The following is a 15061-nucleotide window of genomic DNA, read 5'->3' on the forward strand; positions in this document are numbered from 1 at the left end:
ACAATTCCATACACGATCAGCAATAATTTACTGGGTTGGGAAGGCATCAAAACTGAAACATTATTCATTCGGTGTCATTAGAAGAGCACCTAGCTTCAAAGCGAAAGTATATTTGCTGAATGGTTGGGCAATATAACAAACTTACATTTTTACCTGAAATTACATTACATCAAACACTTACAATGGCTTGCATGTCATATGTTATTCTGGAATGCAGATTTACAGATTTTAAATTACCCAGACACAATTGGGTGCCACAGTATGAGTCATAAAACCCGGAAATGGTTCTAATTGTTTTTTCACCATACATTTTTCCACCTGCAATTTTAGACCTACTGTATAAGGTCTGTGTTTTGTGTAGGTTTACCTTGGCTTGACGTTTTGATAACTTGTCCTAGAGAGATGTGCGCAGTTAACTGGAATCAATCATTTGCATTGTGAATTTAAGAGTAAATTGAGGCAAATATAATTATAAAACTCACCTTGTCCTAGAGAATTACACAGCTATCAAAACGTCATGCCAATATAAGCCTACAACATATACACAATTAACTTGAATATTTTGAAAAATTCACAATGTGAAAAATGAAAGGCGGCAAAAACGCGTCCGCTATGGCGGACTATAGCAATGGCGTCTTTTTGTAGGCACTAACCACGGTGGTTCGTTGAATGAAGCCTTTGGAAAAATGTATGGAGTTTTTGGATAAACGCTGAAATTAAGGTCTGGTAAGCACAGGCGTAGGAGATCTTATACGTTTTGTTCTATGATATAAACTAATATCACTTTAAGCATTTATGTAATTTAAATTGCATAAAGGCTTCATATTTCATAAGGGTCAGGTTATCTCATAGAACAAAACATAATATTTAATGAGCCTGTGTTAATAACCTCTGACCCTATTTTCGGCGTGTATTCCAAAAATCCTATTTCGACATTCATTTTGCCTATAGGAATGGCTGAAAGAACCAGAGCTAAATAATTTCCTGTTTTTAGGACTACAAGCTGGCAAGCTCCTGACACCAAGTCATAAACCTCGCCCATTTCGTTTTAAACCTAACACTGAATTTAAATTAAGAGCAAAGGCATTTTTTTTTGTGTGTGTGTGTGCCAATTTGGACTTTCTGGCTGTGGAATCTGTGGCTATATAGAAGCTCGTGGAACCCCCTGGACTACTCTGGTATTACCCGCCCCTTCCCTTCTCAGCCTATCACTGCTGACTTCTCTACCGGAAGTTTTTTCCGAACTCTACGCGGGAAACCAATGTTTTCTCTCTGCTGCCCGCTTGTAGATTTGACTCCGCGCGGGACGCAGCAGAAAAGTTAATCAGTGGAAAAAAACTGGTAGGCAGAGATACATGCATATTTATGGATTTGTTCTGGATGCGTATTTGAATAATCCAATATTTGATATAACATAATTGTTCATGTGTCTTCGCAAATTGTTTTACTTCAACACACAGCAATCGAATTAAACTAGTTTAGCCATGGCTGAACTAAGCAAACCAGTAGCTACCAAGCTAACTCTTAAAAAAAAATGAATGTAACTTTGAGAGCACTTGAAAGTGGTTAATGGCCCAACTTTCTCCACTGCCTTCCCAGTATGTATTGCAAGTGACTATCGGTGTCAACAACATCTGCTGTTTGTTTATTTGCTGTAGTTAGCTAACTAACTGTTTACGTTACTAGCTGTCTCTAGTCTAACTGACATCGCATTTTCAGTTAGCTAACGTTAACGTTACTCTCTTTGCCTGTATTTAGTAGCAAGATGAAGGTGATAACATGTGAGATTGCGTGGCACAACAAAGAACCTGTCTACAGTCTGGACTTCCAGCACAACTCAGAGGGCCGCATACACAGGCTGGCCACAGCGGGAGTGGACACCACTGTCAGGGTGAGCAACAGTTAGCTACTGACGTTATCTGTTTAAAACAACCCCTCCATTGTTGTTTAGTCATTCATTCTCTGGGGTTGTTTCAAGTATCCCACCTGGAATTGAGACCAGTCTCTATTGTTCTCTCACTCTCATATGCACACATATGCACACACCGTGAACACTTTGTATGCATTAGCAGATTGTCACACACACACACAGAGAGCTTGGTAAAGGAAACTAATAATGTATTGTATGGTGATATACTATTAAGAGAGATAATGACCTAATGAGTGTAGTGGGTCTGTGTGATGCTATAACGTGTGAGGTCACTTCCTGTGGTTAGTTGTGGCGTGTGGAGATGGGGCCCGATGGGAAAGCAGTGGTGGACTTCCTGTCCAACCTTGCACGGCACACCAAGGCTGTCAACGTGGTGCGCTTCTGCCCCAACAGTGAGCTGCTCGCTTCTGGAGGAGATGGTGGGTCATGATGTAGCAAACGTGTATATATCAACTATAGCATAATTGACAAATAAAATAGTTTGCTATAATATATAAAGATGTGGTTAGATACAGTATATTGACACCCTTGCATGATTCACTATTCTCAAATAAGTTGAAAAAACATTTGTTTATATGTGTATTTGTTTTATTTCCACTGCACAGGACCAAGATCAACAATATATCAACTGAAATTGAGATTGTTCACATTTATTCAAAATAATTTTCTTAGAGGCAATTATTCTCATTTACTGTGTAATTAATCTAATCTGTGAAACTTTGCAGGTGCTTACAGGGTAAACATTGCCATTCAACCAGTTTTAAAAAGAAAAAAACTAAACGATCTTCTCCATTGTAAAGTGCAAGGGTGCCAATAAATGATTTATATACGTTATACACTAGATAACTGATCGAGGGTGCTGTGTTGAAGCCACCATGCCTCCATCTTGGTACTCACCCACCATTGTAAAAAATATATATATATATTTTGGAAGCTATAGAAATGCATTTATTAATGTCTACATTTGTCTTTGCCACATTCATTCTATTACAGACACCTTAATGCATACTTTTACATTATATTATGTGAGCTAAACATAAATGAAATTGTTTTATATATTTTTCAAGTATAATTTTTTGGACATTATTAATGTTACTGTCGCCACTACACATAAAGAATATTCAAATCCATGTCATTTTGGCCTTGCAACATTTAATTGAAATACTGTAGAATTCTATTTATTCCTGTGGAGGACTGCTCCTACTGAGTCCCAATATGGCTAACCGGTGACTTCAAAGCCTCTCAATGGCCAATACATAGCATCAGCAACCCAGGGTTTATATTCATCATTGGTGCCAGTATATTTGACTGCATCTGTATGACAAATGTTTTGCCATAAAGATATTATATATATATATATATATACAGTGCCTTGCGAAAGTATTCGGCCCCCTTGAACTTTGCGACCTTTTGCCACATTTCAGGCTTCAAACATAAAGATATAAAACTGTATTTTTTTTGTGAAGAATCAACAACAAGTGGGACACAATCATGAAGTGGAACGACATTTATTGGATATTTCTAACTTTTTTAACAAATCAAAAACTGAAAAATTGGGCGTGCAAAATGTGGCAAAAGGTCGCAAAGTTCAAGGGGGCCGAATACTTTCGCAAGGCACTGTGTGTGTGTGTATATATATATATATATGGAACAAGGATGATCAGTGTCTCCCATTGTAACCCATTGATGCCAACACTGAAGAAAAATACGCTATTTGCATATCAGTCATTTAGCGGACACTTATCCAGAGCATAATTTTTTTTTGTACTTTACTATGTTCAAGTCATAGCTAGGCAGAATCTCTAACCGAACACTTGGCCCCTAAGCCCTTTATCGATTGGCCACTTACTGATGTGTTCGATAGTGATTACTCGAGTAGGCAAGTGTTTTGGTCAAAATGAGCATTGAGACGATGCACACTCGACATCCAAATGTCACTTATCAATATTCTAAATCTATTCGCGAGCTGTCTTGGGCAGACATAGACGCACACACCGATAGACATTGAGAAAACAAAATGTATCTGCTCCTGCCCAAAATATGTGCGACTAAATCCATCGCTGGTGACTTCATCGGCCAATTTAGCTGGTTGTAGACTGCTTTGATAACAAATATTCAGTGTGTGTGTTAATGACTGTGTGTTGATGACTCTGTGCAACAGATTCAGCCATCCTGCTGTGGAAGCTGAATGACAATAAGGAGCCTGAGCAGGCCCCGTCGTTCCAGGAGGAGGAGGATAGTCAGCTCAACAAGGAGAGCTGGAGCGTGGTCAAGACCCTTCGGTGATACCCTTTAATCACTCCCCTTATCTACAATACATTGTCCCTTCCCTGTGTATTACTTCATAATCACATTTGTGACTGTTTGTGTGTGCACTGTTTAAATGGTGTTGTGTTTTGTAGGGGACATATTGAGGATGTGTATGATATCAGCTGGACCCGGGATGGGAACTTCATGGTCTCTGGTTCTGTGGACAACACTGCCATTATGTGGGATGTAACAAAGGGTAAGATGTGTGTGAGATTACATATAGCTTGTGTGTCTAAATATGTCTATTCAGTTACATTTGCGGCCAAATACTGTATATTGGCACCCTTGGACTTTAATTCTCTAGGTCTTCTAAAATAATTCAAATTGAAGAAAAACATTTGGTCACCTCACCTTATTGGCTTTTCAACATTGCGGAATTAATAGTATTTTGTAAACTTTTTTAACTATTTTAATTTAGAAAATAAAGACATGGCATGGACAAAATTATTGCCACCTTGGAGCTAAATACATTTGTTTCTGTAATGTTGAAAATCCAATAAGGTGTTGGTGGCCAAAAGTTGTTATTTTTTAGTTCAACTTATTTTTAGAAAAAAAGGTGAATTATTTAATAAATCTGAAAGGGTGCCACACACACACAACTGTATACCTCTGTGTGTGTGTGTGTGTGTGTGTGTGTGTGTTCAGTAAGGGATAATACCCCAACACGATCATTACTATGGGACAGTTGGAGATCGAGATCAAATTTGAGTATTGAAACAATGTTGCACATGTCAGAGAGACAGACAGCAAGGTTGATATAAATCTCTGCTGTTGAAAACTAAATGTTAGTCTTAAAGAAATGTGAGATAATGTCTAGTGGCTTTTTATAGTGGAGATCAAGTTTATAACTTCCCTGTCTGGGCTGATGAGAGTGAATTGCTCACTCAAATGGAACAGAGTAAATAGGCATTTTAACATCATAGATTTAGCCGGTGGTAACTTGTGTAATAGACACCATCTGGAATGCGATTTTAACCAATCAACGTTCAGGATTAGATAGAAGCTGTTTCTCAGTCCCAGCTCGGTCCCAGCTTTCATGCACCTGTACTGACCTTCTGGATGGTAACAGGGTGAACAGGCTGAGGCTCGGGTGGTTGATGTCCTTGATCTTTTTATACCTGGATACAGCCCTTAGCCGTGGTATATTGGCCATATATGACAAACTCCCGAGGTGCCTTATTGCTATTATAAACTGGTTACCAATGTAATTAGAGCAGTAAAATAAATGTTTTGTCATACCAGTGGTATACGGTCTGATATACTATGGCTGCCAGCCAATCAACATTCAGGGCTCAAACCACCCAGTTTATAATTAGTTATAACACCGGTAATATGTGTTGTATTTCTCAGGTCAGAAGCTGTGCATCTTTAACGACCATAAGAGCTATGTGCAGGGAGTGACCTGGGACCCGCTGGGCCAGTATGTGGCCACACTCAGCTGTGACAGGTAGGAACACACCCAGCCTCTGGTCCCCTGTAAGACATTTTGTCTCCTTTTATCAGTGATCAGTGGGACTAACATGATACATAAACAAAGAACCAACATGGACTTGTAGATCTGAACCTTATTAAACAGTGTTATATGATTGATGATCTGTCTCTCCCTCAGGGTGATGCGTGTGTACAGTACTCAGAGCAGGAGGAAAGTCTACAGTGTCAGTAAGATGAGCTCTGGATCAGCTGCGGAGGGAGAGGTCAGTATGAGCTGAGTGGACAAATGTTCTCCCATAGATGGGTTAGCTGACAACGTAAAGAAAACGATGTGCACACTTCAATCGGGTAGAAGTCTGTTTTGATTCTGCATAGCCAGAAAGCTGCCAACTATGACAAGCTACCATTGGGGAATTGTAAGTAACTTGTTTCAGCTAGTTTTGTCTTTTTCTTGATACCATGTCTTGTTTTGAGGTGTTTTGACAGGAGACGAACTATAGCTTAGATGATGTCAGCACTAAGCCAACTCTGTCTGTTTTGCCCCATATGTGTCAGTTTTGTTGCTAAACAGCTATCTATACACTCACACTAAACACAATCATACACACACCAAACACTCTTTTTAATGTGATGGTGTTTGTCTGTTTATTTGTGTGCAGGTGAAACAGTACCGAATGTTCCATGACGACAGCATGAGGTCTTTCTTCAGACGCCTCACCTTCACACCGGACGGCTCCTTCCTGCTCGCCCCAGGTAAACGCACACACACACACACGCACTCACACAGAAACAGCTAAGCCTTGTTCACATTGGTAGTTTGAAGTGATTCAAATACATTTTTTTTGCGTATCTGATAAGAATCTGTTTTATTTCCTGCAGTCTGAACAGCCAAAAAGCAAATGGATTCAGATGTCTCAAGCCACATTTTAAACCACCTTCGTAGGTGGTTTGAAGTCCGATACAAAACGGATTCTTTCCCATGCAACCTGTCTGAATGTTCAAATCTGATTTCTTTAGACAGTTATTTGGCGTATCTTGTTGGTTGCTAGCTACTCTGTTGACAGTTTGACAAGAACATGTGCTAGCTAACTGGTTTGTTAATTATTTACAAACAAATGAGTGAATGTGCTAGCAAGCTAAACAGTTACCTAACTAGTTGACTGCTGTAGCTAGACATAAAGGACTAGTTTTGAAAGTTGGATCATTTTATCCTTTAAAGGTGTTCTTACACAATGATTTTGAGTTTACTGAGAAACATCCATGGCAGGCATTGTCACCTTAGCTTGTTACATAACTTCTGAGTGATGGGAAGCACGAGCACCACCACCGCACACACCTGTCGTTATTATGACAACTAGCATAGCCATGTCAGCAAATGATTGCTGTCTGAACACACACACACATGGAAAATAAAACTGATTTGAGCGTGGAGGCCTGCATTGTCAACCAGGTTTTATTCTGTACATCCATCTGGTGATTTGAAACAGGAAGTAATTGTGTCCTGTGCTGCTGTCATATCCTGTGATGGTGTAGAGGTCATGGGTGACATCCTGTTTAACCCATCTCTTTTCTCCCTCTCTGTGTCCCTCTCCCCTCTCCTCTGTCTGTTTGTGTCTGTCTCTCTGTAGCAGGGTGTGTGGAGGCGGGGGAGAACATCACCAACACCACATACGTCTTCTCCAGAAAGAGCCTCAAGAGGTAACTGCTGCCAACGAATAGCCCTTTGTGGACAATAAAGATGAATTGAACTGAGACTGTCCAGGTCTGGAGTTAGCTGCTGTCTCTGGGTCTGTTGCTCTAGGTCAGTATTTCCCAACTCCAATCCTCCAGTACCCCCAGCAACACACATTTTGTTGGATAGCTTGATGATTAGTTGACAAGTAGAATCAGGCATGCTTGTCCAGGGACTGGAGTTGGGAACCGCTGCTCTACTGTATGTCTTAGAGCTGGATATGGACAAAGATCCATATTGCGGTAAATTGCCTGAATTGATGAGAGAACGAAAGGTTTATAACACTAATGTGCACCATTTTTTTTTTAAATAACTGATTCTTAAACTACTACTACTAGTTTGATGGTTGTACCCATTAATTGTCCCATTAACAATCACCCATATTAGCAAACTTTTTTAAATTTAGAACTTTTCTCTAATATAGGCTATCGTAATGAACGATATCGGCCAAATACCTGCAATAAGTGATCAGTGTGGATCATTTTCAGTTTATCATCCCAGCTCTGATAAGTCTCTCTTAGTGTGTAGCTGTATCAGAGTAAGGGTGAAACTGGATTCATCTGCCTTTCTGTATTGCAGGCCCATAGCTCACCTGCCCTGCCCTGCTAAAGCCACCCTGGCTGTACGCTGTTGCCCTGTCTACTTTGAGCTGAGGACCAAGAAGGGAGAGGGTAAAGACACAGCTCTTCTACTGATTATTACTCATGTATATATTTCATTTATTCAGCAAACTCTTATTACCCAAGATATAAAAGGATAGCTAACTCTCTCTCTGCTCCCCAGATGGCAGTGCCCAGCCTCTGCCCAACACGTTTGGCTTGCCCTACAGACTGGTGTTTGCTGTGGCCTCTGAGGATTCCATCTTCCTCTATGACACTCAGCAGACCCTACCTTTCGGCTACGTCTCCAACATCCACTACCACACACTCAGCGACCTCACCTGGTAGTCCACACAAAACATGCAACATAATACAGAATGACACAATACAGAACATCATCATTAGACAAGAACAGCTCAAGGACAGAACTACATACATTTATTTTAAAAGGCACACGTAGCCTACATATCAATGCATACACACAAACTATCTAGGTCAGATAGGGAAGAGGTGTGGTGCCCGTGAGGTGTTGCTTTATCTGTTTTTTTAAAACCAGGTTTTCTGTTTATTTGAGCAATATGAGATGGGAGGAAGTTCCATCCAATAAGGGCTCTATATAATACTGTATGCTTTCTTTAATTTGTTCTGGATTTGGGGACTGTGAAAGACCCCTGGTGGCATGTCTGGTGGGGTAAGTGTGTGTGTCAGAGCTGTGTGTAAGTTGACTGAAAATAATTTGGGATTTTCAACACATTGATGTTTCTTATAAAAATCCGTGATGCAGTCAGTCTCTCTTCAACTCTAAGCCAAGAGAGACTGGCATGCATAGCATTTATATCAGCCCTCTGATTACAATTAAGAGCAAAACATTCCGCTCTGTTTTTGATGAGCTTGAGGTAGAAGATGCCTTAAGCACAGATCTAGGATCCGATGACCCCACTACTCCCAATCCTAAAATGCACTGAAAAATATCTGATCCTGTGTCAGTGTTTAGGGGTAACCTCTAAGTACTGTTTAATTAGTTGTTGTGTGGCATTGTTCCGATCTGTGGTGTTTTCACCCAGTCTCTTTAGTGATGTCATATCCTTTTGTAGGTCTCGGGATGGTTCCTTCCTGGCGGTGTCGTCTACAGATGGCTACTGCTCCTTCCTGTCCTTCTCCCCTGGCGAGCTGGGCACGCCCCTCAAGGAGCCCCCTGTCCTGGAGGTCGTCACCCCTGGCAACGGGCTCGAAAAGAAGGGCAAGAAGGTTGCAACGGCCCGCACGGTGTCCCCCGTCCCCAAAACAACAGAGAGCACCGCCCCTATTCACCCCACCCCTAAAGAGGCCCCCAGCACCCCCATCTCCTCACTCACCTCCCCTGGCACCCCCCTGACCCCTGGGGGAGAGGAGAAGAAGAACCCTGGTAGGGCCAAGACCCAGCCCCGTAGGATCACCCTCAACACCCTGGAGGGGTGGGGCAAGCCCAGCACCCCCAAAGCGGCTGCTGCTAGTCCCCTCAAAACCACCACCACGGCCAGCACCAGCACACCCTCCACCCCTCAGCAGCCTCGCCTCACCCTCTCTACCCCCAACACCCCCCTCGCCCCCTCTATAGCCCAGCCCTGCCTCACGCCAAAAGCCCAATGCAGCAGCGGTAAAACCCTGGGCCCCAGCACCCCTAAAGCTAGCACCTCCCCTAAAGGGCCTGCCCCCAGGTAAGAGCACAAATACAAGATTGTGTGTCTGTGTTTTTGCCTGTCTCTGTTTAAATGCTTGCCTGTGAGTCAGAGTTGGTGCATGTATTCCGTGAGAGTGTGTGTCTGCATGTGTGAGTAGCTTTTGCACGCTGATGTATCTTGATCCTGGTTGAATCACCACTACATAAAGGGATAGATGAAACCCTTCTCGCTGTAATGTCTGCCCCTGGTCCATAAGCTCAGAACTATCCTGCTCTCACTGTTCCTACGGGAACTGACTTTTCTGATAACTACTTTATTGAGGAAAGATGTACTTATTTTGATGTGGTTGTCCCACCTAGCTGTCTTAAGATGAATGCACTAACTAAGTTGTCCTGGATAAGAGCATCTGCTAAATGACTAAAATGTAAATGTAATGCTGCTTGATGCTATAGCCTAGATGCTAAAACGAGGTAGCCGGACTGCTTCGCTCTCTCTCGCAAGACTACGCTATGTAAATGTAATGCAAACTCTCATTCAAATGGCCTGTGGTGAGTGGAGCCAGACAGCCTGACTGGTGCCTACATACAGCTACTACATAACTGCCACATCACTGGATGGAAAGGAGCAGTTAGACTGGGAGAGGCTGGTGGGAGATGGGAGCACCAGCCAGGCAACATGCCTAGTGTAGGGAAGGACATTGAGCCATTTCCCCACTAATGTTTCCATTTATTGCAAATGGTTGTGAATTATTTTGTAAACTTAGATTTTCAGATGTTGCAGATGATTTGTCATTTGTTGTGTGACAAAATGATGAGCGTGCTTGTGGCATGTTTGGTCATTAGCTACTGTCTGTCAGAACAAACCCTGTCTGGTATTCAGGGTTTGTTGGACCTCCCCACTGTTAATCAAGTACTGATTATCCTGAGAAGCTGCCGGCAGATAATAGATGGGCTGTGTGTGTGGGACATTATCAGTCTATATGAACACAGATTGAATGGGCAGAAGTGAAGTTATATTTGTTATTATTTGCAGGTCTACCTTTTCTCTATGAATCCTAAATTAGGTGGAAGTGTTTCTTATGTAGGCCTACACTGATAGAATAGTAGCTGTATGTTGAGTTCTGCTGTTGTCTTAGGACTAATTCCTCAGCCACCTACTCAAGAGTCGGGTAGAATCCCATTCTAAGTGACTGTTCTCTCTCTCTACCTTTTGTTTTCAGACGGATATCTCTGACTCCTGTCATCTCCAGATCTCCAGCTGCCTTCAGCACACACTCCTCCACAGAGAAAGCCAAACATGGTCAGTATATCCTGCAACAACTTATGACGCGATTGGCCAAGCACTTTACAACAAGACCAGCGATTGGCTATGGACAGTATTATCATTACTGGTCTTTGTAACGGGGTCTGCCTCTGAGAGCCCAACTAATGAAACATCAACAACATTTGAGTATACTAAATTATGTGAAATCTTATTCCTGAGAACTGTTTGTTTTATCCAGTCCGGTGTTCTGCCTATGATTGATGCATCTCTTTTGGTTCAACTTATTTCCCCAGAACGGCCCTCTCCCCCCACTGACCCTGTGTGCCAGCCCCCAGAGTCCAAGAGGACCAAAACCAACACCCTGGCAGGCAAGACAGGGGTGGCTCCAGCCTCAGGGTCAACACCCAAACCCTAAGGACCCCACGTTACTAAGAACCCTGAAGCACGAGTACAGAGCAGCACAGAGAGTGGTGTCAACATGCAACTCACATATTATCCTCCTACACTCACACACACTTTTGGAGTTTAGCCTACTGAACTGCATAGACTGGTGTTGTCAGCTAAAACACAAGTTCACAGAGCGAAGACTGGCATTTTCCTTCTAACATTATTATGGATGTTTTTGTAACTTCACGTTCTCAATCTGTAGCTCTTTTTGGTGGATAACCAGGTTATTGTGAAATTTAAATAAAGGATATGAAACAAAAAGTTTAAGATAAACCACCTCAGTCTAAAAGAAGCCTAGATCACGTATGAAACTCAATGGTCATTGACTTTTAGTCAGAATTATTGTCTGTATAAGTATTATATTAGTACACTATATATACAGTGCCTTTTGGAAAGTATTCCGACCACTTGACTTGTTACACATTTTCTTATGCGACAGCCTTATTGTAAAATGTATTACATAAAACATTTTCCTCAGCAAACTACACACAATACCCCATAATGACAAAGTGAAAACATGTTTTTAGACATGTTTGCAAAGTTATTAAAAACAAACCTTTTCTACATAAGTATTCAGACTCTTTGCTATGAGACTCAAATCAGCTCAGGGGCATCCTGTTTTCATTGATCATCCTTGAGCTGTTTCTACATCTCAATTGCAGTCTGTGGTCAATTCAATTGATTGGACATGATTTGGAAAGGCACACGCATGTCGATAAGGTCCCACAGTTGACAGTGCATGTCAGAGAAAACACCAAGCCATGAGGTCGAAGGAATTATCCGTAGAGCTATGAGAATGGATTGTGTCGAGGCACAAATCTGGAGAAGGGTACCAAAACATTCTGCAGCACTTAAGGTCCCTCATTCTTAAATGGAATAAGTTTGAAACCACCAAGACTCTTTCTATAGCTGGCTGCCTGGCCAAACTGAGCAATTGAGGGAGAAGGGCCTTTGTCAGGGAGGTGACCAAGAACCCGATGGTCACTGACTGGGCTCCAGAGTTTCTCTGGAGATGGGAGAACCTTCCAGGAAAACCATCTCTGCAGCACTCCACCAATCAGGCCTTTATGGTAGAGTGGCCAGACGGAAGCCACTCAGTAAAATGCACATGACAGCCCACTCTGAGTTTGCCAAAATGCATCTAAAGAACTCTCAGACCATGAGAAACAAGATTATCTGGTCTGATGAAACCAATAACTCTTTGGCCTGAAAACTAAGAGTCACGTCTGGAGGAAACCTGGCACCATCCCTACGGTGAAGCATGGTGGTGGTAACGTCATGCTGTGGGGATGTTTTTCAGCAGCAGGGACTGGGAGACTTGTCAGGATTGAGGCAAAGGTGAATGGAGCAAAGTACAGAGCGATCCTTGATGAAAACCTGCTCCTGCACTCAGGACCTCAGACTGGGGTGAAGGTTCACTTTCCAACAACCCTAAGCACACAGCCAAGACAACGTAGGAGAGGCTTCGGGATAAGTCTCAATGTCCTTGAGTGGCCCAGCCAGAGCCCGGACTTGAACCCGATCGAACATCTCTGAAGAGACCTGAAAATAGCCATGCAGCAACGCTCCACATCCAACCTGACAGAGTGTGAGAGGATCTGCAGAGAAGAATGGGTGAAACTCTCCAAATACAGGTGTGCCAACTTGTAGCATCACACACATGACGACTCGAGGCTGTAATCACTGCCAAAGGTGCTTCAACAAAGTACTGAGTAAAGGATCTGAATACTTATGTAAATGTAATATTTCAGTTTTTTATTTTATAAATTAGCAAACATTTCTGAAACAGTTTTTGCTTTGTTATTATGGGTAGATTATGGGTAGATTATTATGTGTGTAGATTGAGGGGGGGGGGGGGGACAATTTAAGCAATTTTAGAATAAGGCTGTAACTTAGCAAAATGTTGAAGTCAAGGGGTCTGAATACTTTCCGAAGGCACTGTACAAAAGTATGTAAAATGCCTTCTGCTATTTCAGCCACACCCATTTGCTGATAGATGTATAAAATCGAGCACACAGCCATGCAAATTCCACAGACAAACTTTAGCAGTAGAATTGTCTTACTGAAGAGCTCAGTGACTGTCAAAGTGGCACTGTCATAGAATGCCACCTTTCCAATAAGTCAGTTTGTCAAATTTCTGCCCTGCTAGAGCTGCCCCGGTCAACTGTAAGTGCTGTTATTGTGAAGTGGAAACGTCTAGGAGCAACAACTGTTCAGCCACGAAGTGGTAGGCTACAAAAGCTAACAGAATGGGAGTGGTGAAGAGCTTAAAAATCACCTGTCCTCGGTTGCAACACTCACTATCAAGTTCCAAACTGCCTCTGGAAGCAGTGTCAGCACAAGAACTGTTCGTTGGGAGCTTCATGAAATGGGTTTCCATGGCCAACCAGCAGCACCCAAGCCTAAGATCACCATGCGCAATGGAGTGGTGTAAAGTTCGCCACCATTGGACTCTGGAGCAGTGGAAACGCGTTCTCAGGAGTGATGAATCACGCTTCACCATCTGGCAGTCCGACAAACAAATCTGGGTTTGGTAGATGCCAGTAGAACGCTACCTGCCCGAATGCATAGTGCCATCTGTAAAGTTTGGTGGTGGTGGAATAATGGTCTGGGGCTGTTTTTCATGGTTCGGACTAGGCCCCTTAGTTCCAGTGAAGGGAAATGTTGACGCTACAGCATACAATGACATTCTAGACGATTCTGTTGCAACAGTTTGGAGAAGGCCCTTTCATGTTTCAGCATGACAATGCCCCATGTGCACACCAAGAGACATACAGAAATGGTTTGTTGAGATTGGTGTCGAATAACTTCTTGTATTTTTTGGGGGAGGGGGGGTACATTTTACCACCTTTTTCTCCCCAATTTTGTGATATCCAATTGGTAGTTTTAGTCTTGTCCCATTGCTGCAACTCCCGTATGGAGAGGCGAAGGTCGAGAGCCATGCGTCCTCCAAAACACGACCCTGCCAAGCCGCACTGCTTCTTGACACACTGCTCGCTCAACCCAGAAGCCAGCAGCACCAATGTGTCAGAACGAAACACCGTCCAACTGGCTACCATGTCAGCGTGCATGCGCCCGGCCCGCTAGAGCGCGATGGGACAAGGACATCCCAGCCAGCCAAACCCTCCCCTAACCCGGACAACGCTTGGCCAATTGTGTGCCGTCTCATTGTGCCTGCACAGAGCCCTGACCTCAACCCCATCAAACACTTTTGGATGAATTGGAACGCCGAATGTGAGCCTGGCGTAATCGCCCAACATCAGTGCTCTTGTGGCTGAATGGAAGCAAGTCCCTGCAGCAATGTTCCAACATCTTAGTGGAAAGCCTTCCCAGAAGAGAGAAGGCTGTTATAGCAGCAAAGTGGGGACCAACTCCATGTTAATGCCCATGATTTTGGAATGAGATATTTGACAAGCAGGTGTCCAAAAACTTTTGGTCATGTAGTGTATGTTTTTATATATGAATGTCTGTATAATGCTGTGGATTTTGGTAACATTTCAAGTCAATGTCTGTCTAAAAAAAATAAAACATTGGCTGCGTCTTTCTGGTGGTTAGGCACCCATCATACTACCACCACCACCTGCGGTTAGGGACCCATCATACTACCACCACCTGTTGTTAGGGACCCATCATACTACCACCACCACCTGCGGTTAGGGACCCATCATACTACTACCACCACCACCTG

The 15061-nt window shown here is 42.8% G+C and overlaps 1 protein-coding gene across 3 annotated transcripts; it reads left to right on the plus strand.

The window, feature by feature from the left end:
- The first annotated feature begins 289 nt into the window (after positions 1–289).
- Positions 290–11937, plus strand: LOC110520448 (chromatin assembly factor 1 subunit B). 3 transcript variants are annotated; one of them, XM_021597773.3, is made up of 15 exons: positions 290–1178; positions 1290–1341; positions 1759–1891; positions 2217–2349; positions 4092–4212; positions 4333–4436; positions 5591–5687; positions 5850–5934; positions 6331–6424; positions 7300–7369; positions 7983–8074; positions 8187–8346; positions 9097–9699; positions 10883–10962; positions 11220–11937. In XM_021597773.3, exons 3-15 carry the CDS (start codon positions 1766–1768, stop codon positions 11339–11341), a joined length of 1887 nt encoding a protein of 628 aa, XP_021453448.1. In that variant the 5' UTR covers positions 290–1178; positions 1290–1341; positions 1759–1765; the 3' UTR covers positions 11342–11937. The 3 variants fall into 3 exon arrangements, with proteins under 3 accessions (XP_021453448.1, XP_021453446.1, XP_021453449.1); XM_021597771.3 differs by lacking the exon at positions 290–1178 and having other exon boundaries at positions 1229–1341; XM_021597774.3 differs by lacking the exon at positions 290–1178 and having other exon boundaries at positions 1282–1341; positions 1762–1891.
- Positions 11938–15061: the final 3124 nt, after the last annotated feature.

This window comes from Oncorhynchus mykiss, chromosome 3 (assembly GCF_057628025.1).
Source record: "Oncorhynchus mykiss isolate SJ-2025 chromosome 3, ASM5762802v1, whole genome shotgun sequence".
Taxonomy (NCBI): Eukaryota; Metazoa; Chordata; class Actinopteri; order Salmoniformes; family Salmonidae; genus Oncorhynchus; species Oncorhynchus mykiss.